Source organism: Orcinus orca, chromosome 18, assembly GCF_937001465.1.
Source record: "Orcinus orca chromosome 18, mOrcOrc1.1, whole genome shotgun sequence".
Lineage (NCBI taxonomy): Eukaryota > Metazoa > Chordata > Mammalia > Artiodactyla > Delphinidae > Orcinus > Orcinus orca.
Window position 1 is genome coordinate 62,986,814 of NC_064576.1, and position 18,716 is coordinate 63,005,529.

General features: G+C 39.4%; 1 protein-coding gene across 1 annotated transcript; it reads right to left on the bottom strand.

The window, feature by feature from the left end:
- Positions 1 to 2,196: 2,196 nt before the first annotated feature.
- Positions 2,197 to 18,641, bottom strand: LOC125961984 (serine/threonine-protein kinase Nek5-like). Its single transcript, XM_049701351.1, has 4 exons — positions 18,008 to 18,641; positions 12,597 to 12,695; positions 9,589 to 9,697; positions 2,197 to 3,186 (listed from the first exon to the last, which is right to left on the bottom strand). Exons 1-4 carry the CDS (start codon positions 18,069 to 18,071, stop codon positions 3,048 to 3,050), a joined length of 411 nt encoding a protein of 136 aa, XP_049557308.1. The 5' UTR covers positions 18,072 to 18,641; the 3' UTR covers positions 2,197 to 3,047.
- Positions 18,642 to 18,716: the final 75 nt, after the last annotated feature.

The following is an 18,716-nucleotide window of genomic DNA, read 5'->3' on the forward strand; positions in this document are numbered from 1 at the left end:
TTCATACACTTTAATAATTTTCAGGATATTTTACAAAGTCATATTACAGACAAAAATGTGAGATAGGTGCCAGTGTGATTATCAGTGCTTTCAGAATATTTGTGTATTTAATTATGTAAATGTACCCTAGACTCCAGAACTATGATATGAATAAATAAATACGTGAAGGTGTGTCTGCTAAATGTGTCAATGGGTACAATGAAAAAGTTACTTCCCACACTACTATATATTAAATAGATAACTAATAAGAACCTACTGTATAGCACAGGGAACTCAAGTATACTCAGTACTCTGTAGTGACCTGTATGGGAAAAGAATCTAAAAAAGAGTGGATATATGTATATGAATAACTGATTCACTTTGCTGTACAGCAGAAACTAACAGAACATTGTAAATCAGCTATACTCCAATAAAAATTTTTTTAAAAAGTTACTTCCATTAAACCACAACAAGAAGCTATGCAAATTACTAGAATCAAATTATGCCCATGTGATTTGCCCTACCTCACCCACTATTCCTCTTTCCCCAGCCTAATTAAGGCCACCCTTGGCTTTGGAGAAGCATCAGTTCCAATACTCTAGTGCTATGTGCTCACTCAGATCATGCATAACTGTTACAAGACACTTAGAAGGGAGGTTAAGGGTTGATAACACTTCTTGGTACTATTTAAAGAATGATCAAGTTGATAGATATCATACATAGTTACCAAAACGCATGATTTTTCTAACAAAATTTATTCTAAAGACATATGCAGGTCTGATCAATAGTTTCAATTTAACAGATGTAGCCAAGCCTAAAACCAGAGTAAAGCAATCAGAACTGGGCCTCAAGAACATGATTAAGGTGACGGTGTGTGTAAGATAAGTAAGGTGAATTGGGCTGGAGCAGGTTGAAAAACCTTGCAGATACGCATACTTATCACATTGAATACTTCCTACTTTACAGCAAAGAACTCAAAATCTTAGAATGAATGATAAGGGTGGGTGGCTGTTACCTAAAGGAGATTTTAGCCAAGCATCTTGTTATTGGAGCAAACCTGATATGTTACTCTTAAACACTGACCTTAAACATTCCTTTTTTTTTTTCCCCTGTATATAATTGACCTTTGGGATTTTTCAGGAACCACGTTTCATTTTCCATGCTTTCAGGTACTGTTTAGAATGAGGATGATACCAGCAGATTCAGTGTCTGAACCAGATAATGTCCTGAAAGTAAATTAAACATGTATATACTGACCACTAAAAGAGCTATAGAATTAAAGATGCTTCAATCCCTCAGGGTCATGTGTTACCTAGTTTGAAACTAACATAATGGTGAGAAATTGTTAAATATTCTTAGCATCATGATGTGACCATACTGAGCCCTAAAAGAGTAGAATGTACTCTATACACCAAGTTGGAAGAACAGCCCCTCAGACATCACCAGGAAAATAAAGATAGAAAAGACTGGACACATCCCAGTTAGGGAAATCTTGACACTTACATGCCCCACATTTAATATTATACCAAATGTAAATGCTAAGCAGACCTTAGGAATAATTTGACCAACCACTCAGACCTTAGGAATAATTTGACCAACCACTCCTCATCTTTGTTTACTTGGTTCAGCAATGCATCAATGTGCCAACTTAGTTTTATTTTCATTATAGACCAGCTATTTCAGGCCGAATTCTACCACTTAGATATAACCACTCTTGTCCTTCATAACAGCAGGTACAACAAATATCTGCTAAGCTCCAGGCACATGTTCAACACTGGGATTGTTATAATTAATACAAAAAGTTTAAGTCTAGTTTCCTGCCTCAAAGGGCTTACAGTCTTAATGAGGAAATTGTATTAGTATTTACTTACTCAGTTAAGAAACATTTCTAGCATGGTGTTAAGTGCTATATATAAAAAGATCATCATAAGAAACAAAGACCAGATATAGTCCCTGCCTTCCAGAAGTTTATAATCTATACATTTGAAACTATTAGAAAATAATTCAATGAAACAATAAAATTATTATTTGGTACATAATTGACATGCCTTGTTCCTCTCCTTACTCCTGTAAGTGTCAACATCAGCTTCAGAAAAGCATGTTCAATATACCTTAAGAAATTTCAAAGTCATGGTTTTATAAAACGACAGATTCATTATTTTAAATGAATGAGTTTGTATATTAGTTTTCTATCACTAGTTACAAATGACCACGAACTTAGTTAAAACAACAAAAATTTATTATCTTACACTTCCATAGGTCAGAAATCTAAAGTGGATTTCACTAGGCTAAAACCAAGGCGTTGGCAGAGCTGCATTTCTTCGGCGGGCCTTAGGGGTGAATCCGTTGCCCTGCCTTTCCCAGCTTCTAGAGGCTGCCTGCATTCCTTGGCTTGTGGCTCCTTCCTCCATCTTCAAAGGCAGCAGCATCAAGCTGAATCCCTCTCAGCTGCCACCTCTCTGGTTCTCTCCTTTCCCTCCCTCCTCCACTTTCAAAGACTCTTGTGCTTACATTGAGCCCACCTGAATAATCCAAGGTACCCTCTCTATTTTAAGGTCAGCTGATTAGTAACCTTAATTCCATCTGCAACCTTAATTCCCCTCTGCCAGGTAAAAATATATTCACATTTTTGGGTGCATGTGGCGTGAGGGGAGCCACATTACTCTGCCAACCACACATATCATCTGAAAGATTTCTCAGCGTAAAAATATTAATTTTAAATAATTTTAAAATTATTTTTAAAAATTTAATAATTTTAATTATTTAATTAAATTTTATTAATTTTAATTAATTCAGAAGTTAGTCCTATTGTCTAAATTGAGAAGAAAACTAATAAAGCCTTGGGATTACTGGAAAACCCTTACAATAAATGTATATTTATGACTGCTCCCAAAGAGACACTGTAATAGATACTAACTTGTTATTTAAGAAAAAGTTCAATAATCACACTTGTATATTTTGACTGGTGGTTGATGTTCCTGGGTCTTCATCAACAATACAAATTTTGTCATCAGATGGAGTAAAAATACTCTACAAACTTTCATTTAATTCTGCATATTTCTGTATGCCTATCCCCTCTCTTTCTTTTCAGCATCCTTAGAGGAACTGGAAACCTCTTCCCTTTTTTCTGCCTCTTTGGAAGTAGAGAGTTTTTCCAGGGATTCTACTACTTCATTTCTCAACTCATCTTCAGATTCTTCAAAATTTCTGAAATCATAAGCAGTAAAAAATCAACTTTGGGATATCAAAACACGAATGAATACATGTGAAAATCAGTGTCCCTTCTCATGCCCCACCCCCACGTGACCAGTTTGAAAGTTGCTTTTTCACCCAGGTAATAAATTATCATATCAGTCTGGTTTCTCTAAGGATGATAAACAACCAATGTTGGGAGAATCAGTATTCTGTTTAGCTGGATTTGTGTTCAGTAACTTTTATTATATTCATTAATATCCATCTACTCTTAGTTTAAAAGAAGAGGAGGGAAGAGAAAAAAAAGAAAAAAAATAATACAACGGCTGGCATATATTGAGCCCTTCCTAGGTGCCAGTCACTTCCCTGGAGCACTTTACACATACTATATTTCTTCTGCTAATAACAACACTTGAGGTGGACATTATCATCATCCATTTATAAAGAAGCTGGGCTCAGAGAGGTTCAAAAACAGTGCCCAAGGTCTCACAGCTCTTAACTATTAGGACCAGGAATTGAAATTGTGTCTAAGGCTGCAACACTGATGCTTTTAGAAAAGAAGAAGGGAAGAGACCAAGAAAACTATCTCAAAGATCACAGATATTTAAGGGGCAAAGGAAAGAAACCCAGGAGGAGCTGGTAGGAACCAAGAGTGTTCGTCATGGAAGCCAAGGGAGCAGAGAATTTCCAGAGAGAGGGAGCAGTCACATAAGATGAGGACTGAGAAATGATCATCGGACTCAGCAATTTCGAGGTAATAGATGACCTTTGCAGGAATATTTCAGAGTTCTCTGCAGCCGGCGCCATCATATAGTGGATCAAGAAAGCAATGGGAGGTTTAAAAAAGTGATGACAATGAGCTAAAACTCCTCTGAGGGGAGCCCTGCTCTGAAAGGACAGTATTATCTCAAGAACATAAGGGGAATGGGATTTTTTGGTGTTTTTCAAGATGGGAGAGATTTGGGCATGTTTATAAGCTGAGAGGAAGTAAGTAATAGATGTTGAAAATACAGGAGAAAGGTAGATTAATTGATAGCAACATGGTCACTGAGGAACGGCTGGGACTTAGAGCACCTGTGTAAGGAGGAGCTTTCAACAGGAAGGGAGACTGCTTTCCTCTGAGAAGGAAATAGGGAGAAGGAGTCAAGGACGCATGTGTAAAAAATTCATGGATCTACACAACAGAGGTAATTCCACCTACAAAACACCCCCTCTGTGAAGCAGAAGGCAGGGCACGTGATGAGAGCAAGGTGGATGGGGGTGAGTGTGCACGACTGAGGGTTTGGGGGGAAGCTGACCAGGCATAGGATTGCTACGTGTCACAGAGGACTCCCCAGAAATTGGAGATCATCAGTTCGGGGTGGACCAGTAATTATAGCTCCCATGTGTTAAGCTGCCATTACTCAGGTATGTGCTTACACAAAATCTTGCCTTTGTCTCCATTCCTCTACAAAGTAATAATATGTCCATGTGAATTTCTTTTCATTGATCCTGCTTGATTATTCTGTTATTTCCCAGATATCATGATTCGTGGCTTTCAATCATTACAAAAAGTTCACAGCTATAATTGCTTTGAATATCGCTTTTCATTTATTCTCTTCTTCTGGAATTCCTTTTAGATATACATTGAGCCTTCATGCCTCTTAACACTTCTTTCACATTTTCGATCATTTTTTCCCCCTCAGATCTATCTTCTAGTTACTAATTCCTTCATTAACTCTATCCTGTTTTTAAACTGCTGAATTTTAATTTCTATTGGAAGACTTTTTTCACATTCAGAAGTTCTATTGGTTGATTATCAAATCTTCCTGTTCTTTTTTGATAGACCTTTTTTCTCATGTTTTCTTATTTTAATTAAATAATTTTAAATACACAATAATAATTATTATGCAAATATTAAATACTCATAATATTATCTGAAGTTGTTTATGACCTAATTTAGCTATTTGTTGTGTTTGCTGTCTCTCATAGTGGATTTAATCTTTAATTGTGAGCTCATCTTCAGCAGTGCTTTAGTGAGAAATTCACTGTAACCTGGATTGAGGCTATATCCCTCCAGAGTGTTTTATATGTATTTCTTCTAGAGATCCCAGAGTATTACAATCTCTTACTGTTAATTTTAATGTTAATTGTTCAATGTACATGTTTCTAGACCATCCAAGTATTGTAAATTCAAACTCCAAATCTGAGTGAAGACAAATCCATGGTTATAAATTTCTCAGGAAGTATTTTTCTCCCAGAGATTGAGCCAAGACAGACAAGCCACATTCCTGAGCTTTTTTCCTAGACCACCATTGCACTGAAGAGCAGCTCTTCAAGGGTTCCATTTAGGAAGAATGAAGGGGAACCCAATGAAGAAACCAAAAACCTGTCAGATATGTAGGAGATAGGAAAGAAAGGAGGGAAGAAAATTTTAAAAACAAAACCAAAAAAACCCCACAAAATACAAAAGAACTTCCAAAACAAAATGAGCCTGCAAACTAAAATTCCAAAACACAAGAATAAATCTAATGGTAAGAAAGATAAGGTGGGCAACAAATTTTTTTTTTTAAGTTGGACCATTGAACTAACTCGAGATGAAATTATTATTATTTTATTTTATTTTATTTTTTTTGGTACGTGGGCCTCTCACTGTTGTGGCCTCTCCCGTTGCGGAACACAGGCTCCGGACGCGCAGGCTCAGCGGCCATGGCTCACGAGCCCAGCCGTTCCGCGGCATGTGGGATCTTCCCGGACCGGGGCACGAACCCATGTCCCCTGCATCGGCAGGTGGGCTCTCAACCACTGCGCCACCAGGGAAGCCCAAGAGATGAAATTATTTTTATGGAGGCACTGGAAGAAATTTTCACATATTGGGGTATGGGGAAGTCATTCTGGCTTATACATGATTTGGTCTATACTTTATGTGACCTGGAACAGCCTGTCTTATGGCCAAACACACTTGTACATCTGCTTTAACCATTAAAGAGTGTCAACTCTGGGAGCTTCCCTGGTGGCACAGAGGTTAAGAATCCGCCTGCCAGTGCAGGGGACACAGGTTCAAGCCCTGGTCCGGGAAGATCCCACATGCCGCAAAGCAACTAAGCCCACGCGCCACAACTACTGAGCCTGTGCTCTAGAACCTGGGAGCCACAACTACTGAAGCCCGTGCGCATAGAGCCCATGCTCCGCAACAAGAGAAGCCACTGCAATGAGAAGCCCACACACCACAATGAAGAGTAGCCCCCCTCGCTGCAACTAGAGAAAACCCGTGTGCAGCAACAAAGACCCAACGCAGCCAAAAATAAATTTAAAAAAAAGTGTCCACTCTGAAGATAGGGATAAATGATCCCTGTTCCTATGACACCAATGCTAAAATACTCCTTCAAAGATGAGGGTCCCTTCCCAGACACCAAGGTCATGCTGACTCGCTGTGTATGTGCTAATGGCTCTTTTGAAACCTTGAAGGAAGGTACCCCTGTAATGTTTGATGTTTGTTCTTTGTTCTGATAAAATATAAAACTGTACTGAAAACCATGCTTCTCCAGAGGGCTTTCTTCTTCCTTGGTGGAGTCTACGCTCCTGGTCTATAGTTCGCAGTTTTGCTTGAATAAAACTCTCTTCTATTCTTTATTATAGATTGTTTATAATTGGCATCGACAGAAGATTCTGATAAAGCCCTTAAAGTAAGTATGCTCAACAAGAGAAATTAAAGCACAACATCCATTTTAAAATGTTTTTAAATTATGGGAAACAATTATGCAAGAATGAAGCAAGAACATATAAATATAAGAAAAAATAATTATAAATATTAGGAAATATGTAATCATTTAAGTTAAAAACCTAATAGATGATACCCAGAGAGAATTGGAAAACAGTATTCAAGAATTCACCTAGATTGAAACAAAGAATAAAAAATATGAAAGGGGACTTCCCTGGTGGTTCAGTGGGCAAGACTCCATGCTCCCAAGGCAGGGGGGCCAGGGACCGGGGAACTAGATCCTGCATGCATGCCGCAACTAAGAGTCTGCATGCCACAGTTAAGAACCAGTGCAGCCTAAATAAATAAATACTTTTTTAAAAAATATGAACGTACAACTAGGTGTTATTGGGGACAGATTGAGACGCTCTAGAATCTATCTAATGGGAGAGCCAAAATGGAGGGAGTAAGAAAAGCGATATTTGGAGAAATAATAGGTAAAAAATTTCCAGAACTAAAGAAAGTCATGAGTTCTCAGAAGAAGTGAGCCAAGGAGGATAAAAGATAAATCCAGACTTAGAGATATCATAGCAAAACATACGAATGAAAGAGAAAAAGTAAGTTATGAAAGTACTAGGGAGAGAGCACATCTATAAAGGAAGAACAATTAGATGATAGCAGATTGCGCATCCGCAATAATAGAGACCAGGAGAAAAAGGAAGAGGCTGAGAAAATTCTCCCCTCCCTTCCTCCCTCCCTCCCTCCCTCCCTTCCTTCCTTCTTCCATCCCTCCCTCCTTCCTCCCTCCCTCCCTCCTTTATTTGCTAGACAGGTTGATTCCAATGTTCCCATGGAAAAACAAACAAGTAAGACTAGACAGGAAAATTATGAAAAATGAAAGCCCCCCCAAACAATAAAACATATTATAAACATGTTTATAATAATTAGACTAGAAAGAATAGGAATTGGATACAAATACACATAAAAATGTTGTATCTCATAAAAGTGGCACTTCAAATTGGTATCAAAAATAAAGATTTTTAATAAATGGCGTTGGAATAAGTAAGGAGTTATTTGGGGAAAAAATTAAGTTGGAGCCACACTTTACAGTACAAGTAAAATTCAAGATGAACAAAATATTTAACTAAATAGAAAACTAAATCATAAAAGTACTAAAAAAATTCTGGTATCATTTTTTATTAAATAATTGATAAATCTAAGTAAACAAAAGTAAGAAATTTCCTCATGGCACAAGTCACTATAAATACAATCAAAAAGCAAACAAAAAACGGAAAAGTATTCTTGAAACATATTACAGCTAAAAGACTAATTTCCCTAAAATACAAAAAGTTCCCCAAGTCAACACAATGTTAATAGCCTAAATTTTTTAAATGACTAAGGCTATAAATAAAACTGATTCCCAAAGGAGGAAAAAAGACGGATCTTAAGCATAAGGAAAGGCAACATTACTCATAAAAGAAATGCTAATTAAAACAAACCTGAAATGGCATTTTAAAATCTATCAACTGTGCAATGATCCGTAAGTTTGGTAACACACTGAGCAAGGAAATGTACAAGGAAACAGGCACTTCCATACCCTGTCAGTGGAAGTGTTCATAGGTGTAACCTCTGTGAAGGGCAATTTGACACTATCCAATTACAAACGTACATACTCTTTGACACAACACTTTGCTATTCTGGGAATTTAAACTCTCTATATACTACTGTTTGTATATTATGATAGGTACTCAAGATACACTGTTAAGTGATAAAAGGAAGTTGCAAGATAGTATCTACATTATGAAACTGTTTCTATAAAAAAGAAAAGGAATATACACATACCAAGATATACAAATTTGCTTACATTTTAATGGAATTTCTCAGAAGAAGTATGCACAAGAAGCAGATTGGATTGGTTGACTCTGGGGAGGGGAATTGTGTGGCAGAGGTAATGAGATAGCAGAAAGACTATGAAAAGAATATACCTTTTGAATTTGGAACCATGTAAATATATTACCTATTTTAAAAGTAAATTATAATAAAAATTTTAAACTTCAAAGGACTCCAAATTTTAGAACTAATTAGAGAGTTCAGTGAGGTTACAGGATACATCAATAGTGTTCCATATACTAGCAGTAGCCAAAATGTAGTAGGAGAAAAATGACCCCATTAATAATGGCAACAACAACAAAAAAGTTAAGTGGTATCTATATCATGAAGAAAACTACAAAAATACTGAAGAATATTTTAAAAGGCATAAATAGATGGAGAGCTATACTATATTCATGGATGTTAAGACTTACAATCACAAAGATGTGAATTCCCATAAATTAATCAACAAATGTAATCTCATTCTCATCAAAATCCCAACAAGCTTTTTCATGACACTTTACAAGAGAATGAAAGGATGTATACGTTGAGTAAAAAGCAACAGCAAAGATAATTTTGAAGAAAATGATATGGAGACTAGAGGAAACTGTGAGGACTAGCCATACCAGATATCAAAAGGTACAATAAAGCCATAGTAACTGACAGAATATCACTGATGCAGAAAGGGAAAACAAAGCCATTGGAAAAGAATGGAGAACCCAGAGACAAACCCATGTATATAAGAAAATTTGGTCTCCTTAGCTGGGTCTTTGAGGCTATATTCTATGCCTCAACAACAGCATTTTAACTTTTTACTATTTTTACTATTTCCCATGCTTCATTTAGGCATCTAGGTATGACCTACTTACGTATCATCATCATCAGATCTTGGTCCTGGTTGTTCTTCATCTACTTCAATGTCAGAGGCCACTTCTACCTTCCCCTCTTCTTTAGGAAGCCATTGTTTTAATGGTCCCACTGTTAAATGACAGAAAGAGAGATTAAAGCATCCCAGCCTATACATCTCGAGAGGGACATATACTAAAAATCCTATATTGAACATCAACCACAATGGTAAAACCTTTGAATAATTTCCATTAAAACAGAGAATAGACAGGTGACAACTGACACCAACTATTCCGCATTGTACTGAAGGTAGTAGGCAACACAAGAGAAAGAAGTAAGAAGAATAAGGATCAGAGATGAAGAGACAAAATAATCCCACTTTGGGAGTAGATGCTTTGATTGTATAGAAAATTTAAGAAAATCTTGTAAAAACTTAAGACTTTCCAACATTATTGCACTACCCTTATTCTTCGTTGTTTTTATACCCAGTATTCAGTTTATGGTTACGGTTAATCACTGATGTCTGCAAAGAAAACCCAAAGCACACACCCACAATTCTATCTTTTTTGGTGAGGGGAGGAAGGAGGTGAGGGGGTGAATTAATTGTTGTTATTTAAAATGTACTTTTTGGGAATTCCCTGGCGGTCCAGCGGTTAGGACTCCGTGCCTTCACTGCCAAGGGTGTGGGTTCAATCTCTGGTTGGGGAACTAAGATCCTGCAAGCCCCATGGCTCAGCCAAAAAAAAAAAATCTTGACTCTTGTGATTTCAAATAATGCCCACATACTAGTAAATACTTTGCAAACATTAAAAAAAGAATGAGGTAAGCCAGACTCTTAAAAATTAAAATTTAAAAAAAATGTACTTTTTTTCTCTTGGGAAAAAAATCAGAATGAAGGTAGTACAATATTTAATTTCTTTATAGAAAGCAGCATCCCCTCAACAACTCTAAGCTTCCAATGATTATGAGATGCACATATTTTATACACCAATAGCAAAGAAAATGTTCCCAATAAAATGGGACAATGTTTTCTTAGCCCTTAGAATTTTTATATATATATATATATATATTTTTTTTTTTTTTTTTTTTTTTTTCGGTACGCGGGCCTCTCACTGTTGCGGAGCACAGGCTCCGGATGCGCAGGCTCAGCGGCCATGGCTCACAAGCCCAGCCGCTCTGCGGCATGTGGGATCTTCCCGGACCGGGGCACGAACCCATGTCCCCTGCATCGGCAGGCGGACTCTCAACAACTGCGCCACCAGGGAAGCCCAGAATTTATATTTTATATAAATTACTATAAGAACTCTTTTAGTCCTCCCTAAGCATACATTTTTAATCTTATATCACTCTTGTATATTCATAAAAATGAAAATATAGGTGAAAAAAATTGGATAAGGTATAACTAAAATTCCTCACACTCACAGTATTACTCCTCTGAATTGTTATTTTTTAAACATATCAATCAAATTATTTTGGATCCCAATTCAAAGAGACCATAATAAAACAATTCATGAGACAATCAAGGAATTCTGAATTACTTTTTGAGTCGATGTCTGAGATTTTTTTGTTTGTGGTAAAAGAAAAAATAACATAAATTTACCCTCTTAACAATTTCCAAGTGTACAGTACAGTATTGCTAACTATATGCACATTGTTGTACAGCAGCTCTCTAGAACTTTTTCATCTTGCATGACTGAAACTCTACTCCCACTGAAAAACAACTCCCTATATCCCCCTCCCCCCAGCCTCTGGAAATCACCATTATACTTTTTAAGAATTTGACTCCTGTAAATACCTCACCTAAGGGGAATCTTGCAGTATTTATCTTTCAAGACTGGCTTACTTCACTTAGCATAATGTCCTCAAGGTTCATCTATGTGGTAGCTTGTGACAGGATTTCTTCCTTTTTTTAACACTGAATAATAATCTATTGTATGTATATACCACATTTTCTTTATCCATTCATCCACTGATGAACATTTAGGTTGCTTCCACATCTTAGCTATTGTGAATAATGGTACATTGAACATGGGTCTGCAAAAACATCTCTTCGAGATCTTGTTTTCAATCTTTTTGTATATATACCCAGACGAGGGATTGCTGGATCAGGCAGTTCTATTTTAAATTTTTTAAGGAACTGCCATACCATTTTCCATAATGGCTGCACTATTTTACAATTCTACCAATGGTGCATAAGGGTTCCAATTATTCCACACACTTGTTATTTTCTGGTGTTTTTTTTTTTTTATATGGTGGCCATCGAATGAGTGTGAGATGATAGATATTTGTGGGTTTTGTTTTGTTTTGTTTTTTAAAATTTTTATTTATTATTTTTGGCTGTGTCGGGTCTTCATTGCTGCACGCGGGCTTTCTTTAGTTGTGGCAGTGGGGGCTACTCTTCGTTGTAGTGCTCGGACTTCTCATTGCGGTGGCTTCTCTTGTTGTGGAGCATGGGCTCCAGGCACGTGGGCTTCATTAGTTGTGGCACGCGGGATCAAGCTGCTCCGTGGCATGTGGGATCTTCCAGGTGCAGGGCTCGAACCCGTGTCCCCTGCATTGGCAGGCAGATTCTTGACCACTGTGCCACCAGGGAAGCCCCTCTTTGTGGTTTTGATTTAAAGTTACTGATGATTAATGATGTTGAGCATCTCTTCATATGCCTGTCAATGATGTCTGTTTTTTTCCCTACAAAAACCTTGGTGCAATCAAGAACATTGTTGAGACAGATTTTCTTAAAAGAATCCACAAAAGAACTAAAAGAATTCACAGAGAATTTAAAATGCTGGTTTCTTAAGTTGGCTTTAAAATTATGTAGAGCTAGCCTACTTTCAACTACCACTTTAGGAATTTTGCTAAGTATGTCTACAATAGTTAGCTTTTCCAGAATAATAAACTACCACGTAACTTAGTGGCTTAAAACAGTAACCATTTATATAGGTCACAATTCTGCAGTTGGGCGATTTGGGCTGGGCTCAGCTGGTCGGCTCTTCCAGTCTCAGCTGGGCCCCTCATGGCATCTGCAGTCACTTGCCTGGCCACCTGGAGGTTGGCTGGTCTAGCATGGCTTCACTTGGGATGGCTTGTCTCTCTGTTCCACACGGTCCCTCATTTTCCAGCAGGGCAACTGGAGCTAGTTGAGAGATGGACAGGATTCCAAAAGAAAGAGCAGAAGCTCCTTAAATACTCAGATTTGCCATACCATCACTTCCGGTGCATTCTACTGACCTAAGCAAATCACAAGACCAGTCAAGACTCAAGGGAAGAGGGGAAGAAAAACATTTAATGACAGAGGAGCTGCAAAGTCATACTGCAAAGGGCATGGATACAGGGAAGAGTGAAGGACTGTGCTCATGTTTGTAATCTATCATAACATACCTTTCCCACACAAACTGTACAACCATCTGGTTCCTAGGTGTCTAAAGAGTATTTCACTTTAGTCTCCAGGAAAAAAAAAATCCCTACCCTCTGTTAGCAAGTGGGATTAAAAATAGGAACTTTCCTCCAAAGGTGGAATTAAGAGCAAAGTGTGGCTTTTTTTATTTTTTATTTTTTTCGGTAAACTGTTACATGACTGCTCATGTACACACAAGTAGAAATCTCACCCTCTTACATTTACCTATTTAAATCAACATATTTCATCCCAAATCATAGCCCATGTTACTTCCTAAAGCACATTAAACAAATGAAACAGATTGATATATCTCATCTATGAGGTAGTCTGGCTAATTAAAAGCAAGCCAGAGTATTCCTCCTGGTGTGGGAATCTGACAGTTTTTATTTTCCTGTCTTAGGAAGACAGTTTTAGGAGGCTCTTATTTTTGTTTAACAGGATAGAAGAAAGAATGAAAGGCTAACTACAGAAATGTAAATCAGCTGTTATCAGGATGTGCAACTATGATGTTACCAAGGCAACTGTGTGGCCCGAAAACTTACACTAGAAAAATAGAGGTTACCTTCCCACCAAGGATTCCCTTGGAGTGGTTAAACTATAAACAAAATTACTGACCTGAATTAATTATGCACATGTAAAAAAATACTTCTCTTTGAGAGTGTCACTCTTACTACTTAGAGTCATTTAAAAGGATTTTGTAAAGTCTTGCTATTTCAAACTTTTAAAATTAGCACAAATTAAACATGTACTTGATAAACCCTCATTTTTATTTATTTTTAATTAATTAATTTTATTTTTTTTTTTTTGCATTGGGTCTTCGTTGCTGTGTGCGGGCTTTCTCTAGTGGCAGAGAGCTGGGGCTACTCTTCGTTGCGGTGCACAGGCTTCTCATTACAGTGGCTTCTCTCGTTGCAGAGCATGGGCTCTAGGTGGGCAGGCTTCAGTAGTTGTGGCATGCGGGCTCAGTAGTTGTGGTGCACAGGCTCACTAGTTGTGGCTCGCGAGTTCTAGAGCGCAGGCTCAGTAGTTGTGGCACACGGGCTTAGTTGCTCCACGGCATGTGGGATCTTCCCAGACCAGGGCTCAAACCCGTGTCCCCTGCATTGGCAGGCAGATTCTTAACCACTGCGCCAGATTCTTAACACAATTCTTAACCATTCTTAACCACTGAGGAAAAGTCCAAACCCTCATTTTCAAATGGAATTTAGAGCTAGAAACATCAAAGGAATTTATCTTCAAGGAGTTGGATATTTAAGCTGAAGACTGACAAACGATATATGAATCATACTTAAATGTACGACAACGAATCCTTAAATGCCTTTATAAATTGTGTCTATTACACCTGTAATCAAAGTTATTAAAATCTACACATGCAGAAAGTCTTTACAAAGACTCCATAGAGCTGTAAGAATAATTAGCATTGTAATTTCCTTATCCAACTTGATAGCAATACAAATATTGGCAATCCCATGCCTTTACATAAAGTGATAGTAAAAACGTGCTATGGCTGTATTTTCATTCACAAAGACATGGTGGGGCTTCCCTGGTGGCGCAGTGGTTGAGAGTGCGCCTGCCAATGCAGGGTACACGGGTTCGTGCCCCGGTCCGGGAGGATCCCACATGCCGCAGAGCGGCTGGGCCCGTGAGCCATGGCCGCTGGGCCTGCGCGTCCGGAGCCTGTGCTCCGCAACGGGCGAGGCCACAACAGTGAGAGGCCCGCGTACCGCAAAACAAAAAACAAAAAACAAAAAAACAAAGGCATGGTGACTTACTAAGTTCTGGGCATTATACCAGGCGCTAGGGATGGAGAGGCCGAGTGGGGTGGTGATCAAGACAAAGCTCTCAGAAGCTTATAGTCTAGTGAGGAAGAAAGATATTAAACAGGAAACTAAAGTGAACTTTACTTTTATGATCAGAGAATTACAGTGTCTTGTGGGATATTAAGCAGGGAAACCAAACTTAGAGGAATGCAAAGGAGACGTGCCCTGATGTTTTCTCAGGCATTTAAAACAGTGGTTCCTGGGGGACTTCCTGATGGTCCAGTGTTAAGACTCGGGCTTCCACGGCAGGGAGGTGTTTCAATCCCCAAAAAAACAAAAACAAAAATAAAAAACAGTGGTTCCAGGCTTCTCTGGTATTGCAGTGGTTAAGAATCTGCCTGCCAATGCAGGGGACATGGGTTCGAGCCCTGGTCCGGGAGGGTCCCACATACCACGGAGCAGCTGGGCCCGTGCACCCCAACTACTGAGCCTGAGCTCTAGAGCCCATGAGCCACAACTACTGAGCCCGCGAGCCACAACTACTGATGAAGCCTGCCCACCTACAGCCCATACTCCACAACAAGAGAAGCCATCGCAAAAAGAAGTCACTGCAATGAGAAGCCCGCGCAACACAACAAAGAGTAGCCCCCACTCGCCGCCAACTAGAGAAAGCCCGCGTGCAGCAATGAACACCCAATGCAGCCAAAAATAAATAAATAAATTTATAAAAACGAACAAAAAACCAGTGGTTCCTTGTCAGTGGTACACAGGCAGTAGTTTAATTGAGATCCAGGTTTTTAATAGCAATCTCTAAAATTTCAAATAAAATTGCTACTGCATCTTTTTATGGCCTGAATTTAAATGATAAACATAATAAGGAAATGTCTTTCATGCCTTTAACCAATATTTGAGTGTGAATGAATTTGAGTATGAGACTGAATTCATGTGAAATTGTCAGAGGCAACTAACAGAGAAAAGACAGAGAGACCTTAGACAAACTTGAGGATTTACAGAAAGCTTATTAGAATTTTTTGGATTAAAGGGAAGCATGTCAATCAAGTTACAGGCTCTTCCACTCATTCATTCCAATTATTAACTGATTAAGAATCTCCTATATTCCAGACACCTTTGTAAAGCCCTGTTCGGCAATATAGCGAAAAGCAGGGAGGGAAGGGTATCTGCTGATAAAACATCAGAAATGGCCGGGAGGTTGCATCAGAGTGAAATCTTACAGGAGGAATTACTTTGGCAAAGGGAGGAGTCTTTAGAAAGACTCACCTTTCTAAACTGAGGGAGAAATATTTGCTGATGGAGAAGTGCTAGCAGCCCTGGTGCCCGGAGAGGCCATCCGATCTTGAAGGCACTTAGAGTCTGCAGAGTCTGGATTTTATCCTGAGGGTATGGGAGAATCTTTTGCAGGATTTAAAAGGATTTTTAGGATTATCTGGCAGGGGTGCAGAGGGAGAGGTAAAGAAAGAAGAGATGACCAGAGACAGGAAGTCAAGCTTGCTACAGAGATAGGAAAGATGGGGTGAGGCCAACAACAGAGTGAGAGGCTGAAAGAGCAGAGAAGGCACAGCTGGGGTGGGAGGGGATGCCTGCACCTTTAGCAGGTTACAAAAGAAAATACCTACATTTTGCTTTGAATGCTACCCTTAGAGACAAGTTCCTATGTTTAATCCCACTTGTTAGATTAAATTACTCATATATGCCTAATGTAAAGCCATCCATTTGAAAATGCAGTAAGTTCATGAGTTAATTAATTTGGTATGCAAGATCAAATGAAGTTTTCTATGACTCTCTCCAAGAAGCACAGGAACAAACCCAAGAAGACACATCATAGTCACCAGTATGTCACCATCGCAGTGTCCTGAAAGATGGGCGCCCCCCTCCTACCTGGTCTGTGGCCCCAGCCCTTGGCCTCCAGGCCAAGCCAGGCCAGCCCAAAATTTCTTCCCCACCGGCCCCCAGCCCCATCCTTACAGATGATGTTTCTATCCCAGGATAGAAGGGGAGGGAGCAGACATGCAATCACACTGCCGTCTGTGGTTTGAAGGTACTTGAAAGAGAGCCTTGAAGGCAGGGAGGCATTTCCTCTCTCTCTCCCCACTGCACTGCCACCCCCGCCTTGAGTTTTAAGTGTGGCAGCTGAGATAAGTAATAACACCGAAGGACTTCATCTACTCAGGGACTCTGGTCCCTTCTCCGGCGCCTAGATTTTAGTCATACCGTCTTTCTTTTTCTTTCTTTTTTTTTTTGGGTACGCGGGCCTTCCAGACGCGCAGGCTCAGCGGCCATGGCTCACTGACCCAGCCACTCCGCGGCATGTGGGATCTTCCCAGACCGGGGCACGAACCTGTGTCCCCTGCATCGGCAGGCGGACTCTCAACCACTGCACCACCAGGGAAGCCCATACCGTCTTTCTCAGTCTCTCAGGCCTGTGGATCTGCAAGTTCTCCCCACCTGAAATATTCGTTCCTCAATAAAATGCTGTCCATTCTTTCAGACTCACCTTTCACAAATATTCCCCTTCTCTTGAGCTTCACAAACGGGCAGACCCACTCTTCAGAAACAGTCGGGTACGACTCTTGCATTATTCTCAGTGTTGTCCTTCAACTTTGCAAGCACGCATCCGCCTCCATCACTGTCAGGTTTCTAACCAGTCCTCCGCTCCGCCTCAGCCTCGCATCTCAGCAAGCCCAGCCCTGAAACCTCGCCCCTGCGCAGGTGTTCTCTGTTTGATACCTGCCTGCCCCAAATGGCTTTGCTCGTAGCAGTTTACACCTGCACACCCAGTGGAGGACCAAATCCCCACTGTGATAGGAATTCCCTCGAACTTTAGAAAGTAACGGTTGGTTTCCCTTAAAGTCAACAGCAGCATAATCTTGCTAAACATTGGAGGCAAAAACCCAAAGCCAAAAAAAACTATATTAAGATGTATTTTACGGCCCCCAGGATGGTAATTTGAGTCTGCTGAAGAGCTGTCAGAATAAACGGACTCTGTGAGGTAGCGCTAAGCACTAGCTCATCACCTACAAAGCCACTGGTCCTTCCTACCTAACTTTTCATCACTTGTCAACCCATCACATTACAGAAAATGATCCTACTTTTCTCAGAAGTTCAAGTCTTTTGTTAATGGCATTTGGAACAGGCTTGGACAAGCAAATCAGCTTCTGAAAAGGCTTAGACACCCTCCCAATTCTCTCTCCAGGCTATTTTTATCCCCAGTCTGCATTTACACCTCTGACAAAATTCCACAGGGGACTATGTTCTTAAAAGTAAACTACATACCAAATTCTCCATCGTTGGCAGAAAATGAGCTACTTGTTAGATGTGCTGCTGTCAAAACACTCATTAAAGTTCCCGGCGTTTCAAGCCGCCACTGTTTCCTGTTTTCTGGAATGCCTTCAATCACGATCACTCGGCCGTCTGAAAAGGAGCCTGGATTATTGAAACTAAAAATGCTTCTTCATTTGAGTTTTTATAAAATCACAGAATGTGAGATCCTTGGAGGTCACCTAATCCCACCCCTCATTTTATTAGCAAGGAAGCTGAGATACAGAAAAGTTTAGTGACAATATTATCATGTACTGTTGGGCAGGAGAGTCATTTTTTGCCCTGTAAACTGGCTGTTTTGGTGTGTTGACATTTCTATTCTATTTATTTTAAATTAGGTTTCCCCTCTTACTGTCTCATTGGCTTAGGATGGATTAAATTGTATTATGTTTGCAAGCCCTTTCTTGTAAATTTGATGATATGCAATATATTTTGTAATAGTATAAATATGGGTCAATTCACACACTTTTAATTACTAATCTCAGTGATATACTTACAGACTTCAACTTATAAGATGGGTATAAATTTTAGCTCTCCCCCAGCCCCATGTTGTCAAGAAGAACATAGGAAATAAGCAATAAAAATCTCCACCACCGGGCTTCCCTGGTGGCGCAGTGGTTGAGAGTCCGCCTGCCGATGCAGGGGACGCGGGTTCGTGCCCCGG

What these genes read in the sequence shown, in the direction of transcription:
- LOC125961984 (XM_049701351.1), bottom strand. Translation starts at nt 18,071, where the DNA reads ATGAGTGTTTTGACAGCAGCACATCTAACAAGTAGCTCATTTTCTGCC. An exon ending in TGCCAACGATGGAGAATTTG is followed by an intron (nt 12,696 to 18,007) that starts GTATGTAGTTTA and finishes TCTCTCAACTAG; the next exon opens with CTCCAGTTGCCCTGCTGGAA. An exon ending in AGATCTGATGATGATGATAC is followed by an intron (nt 3,187 to 9,588) that starts GTAAGTAGGTCA and finishes TTATGATTTCAG; the next exon opens with AAATTTTGAAGAATCTGAAG.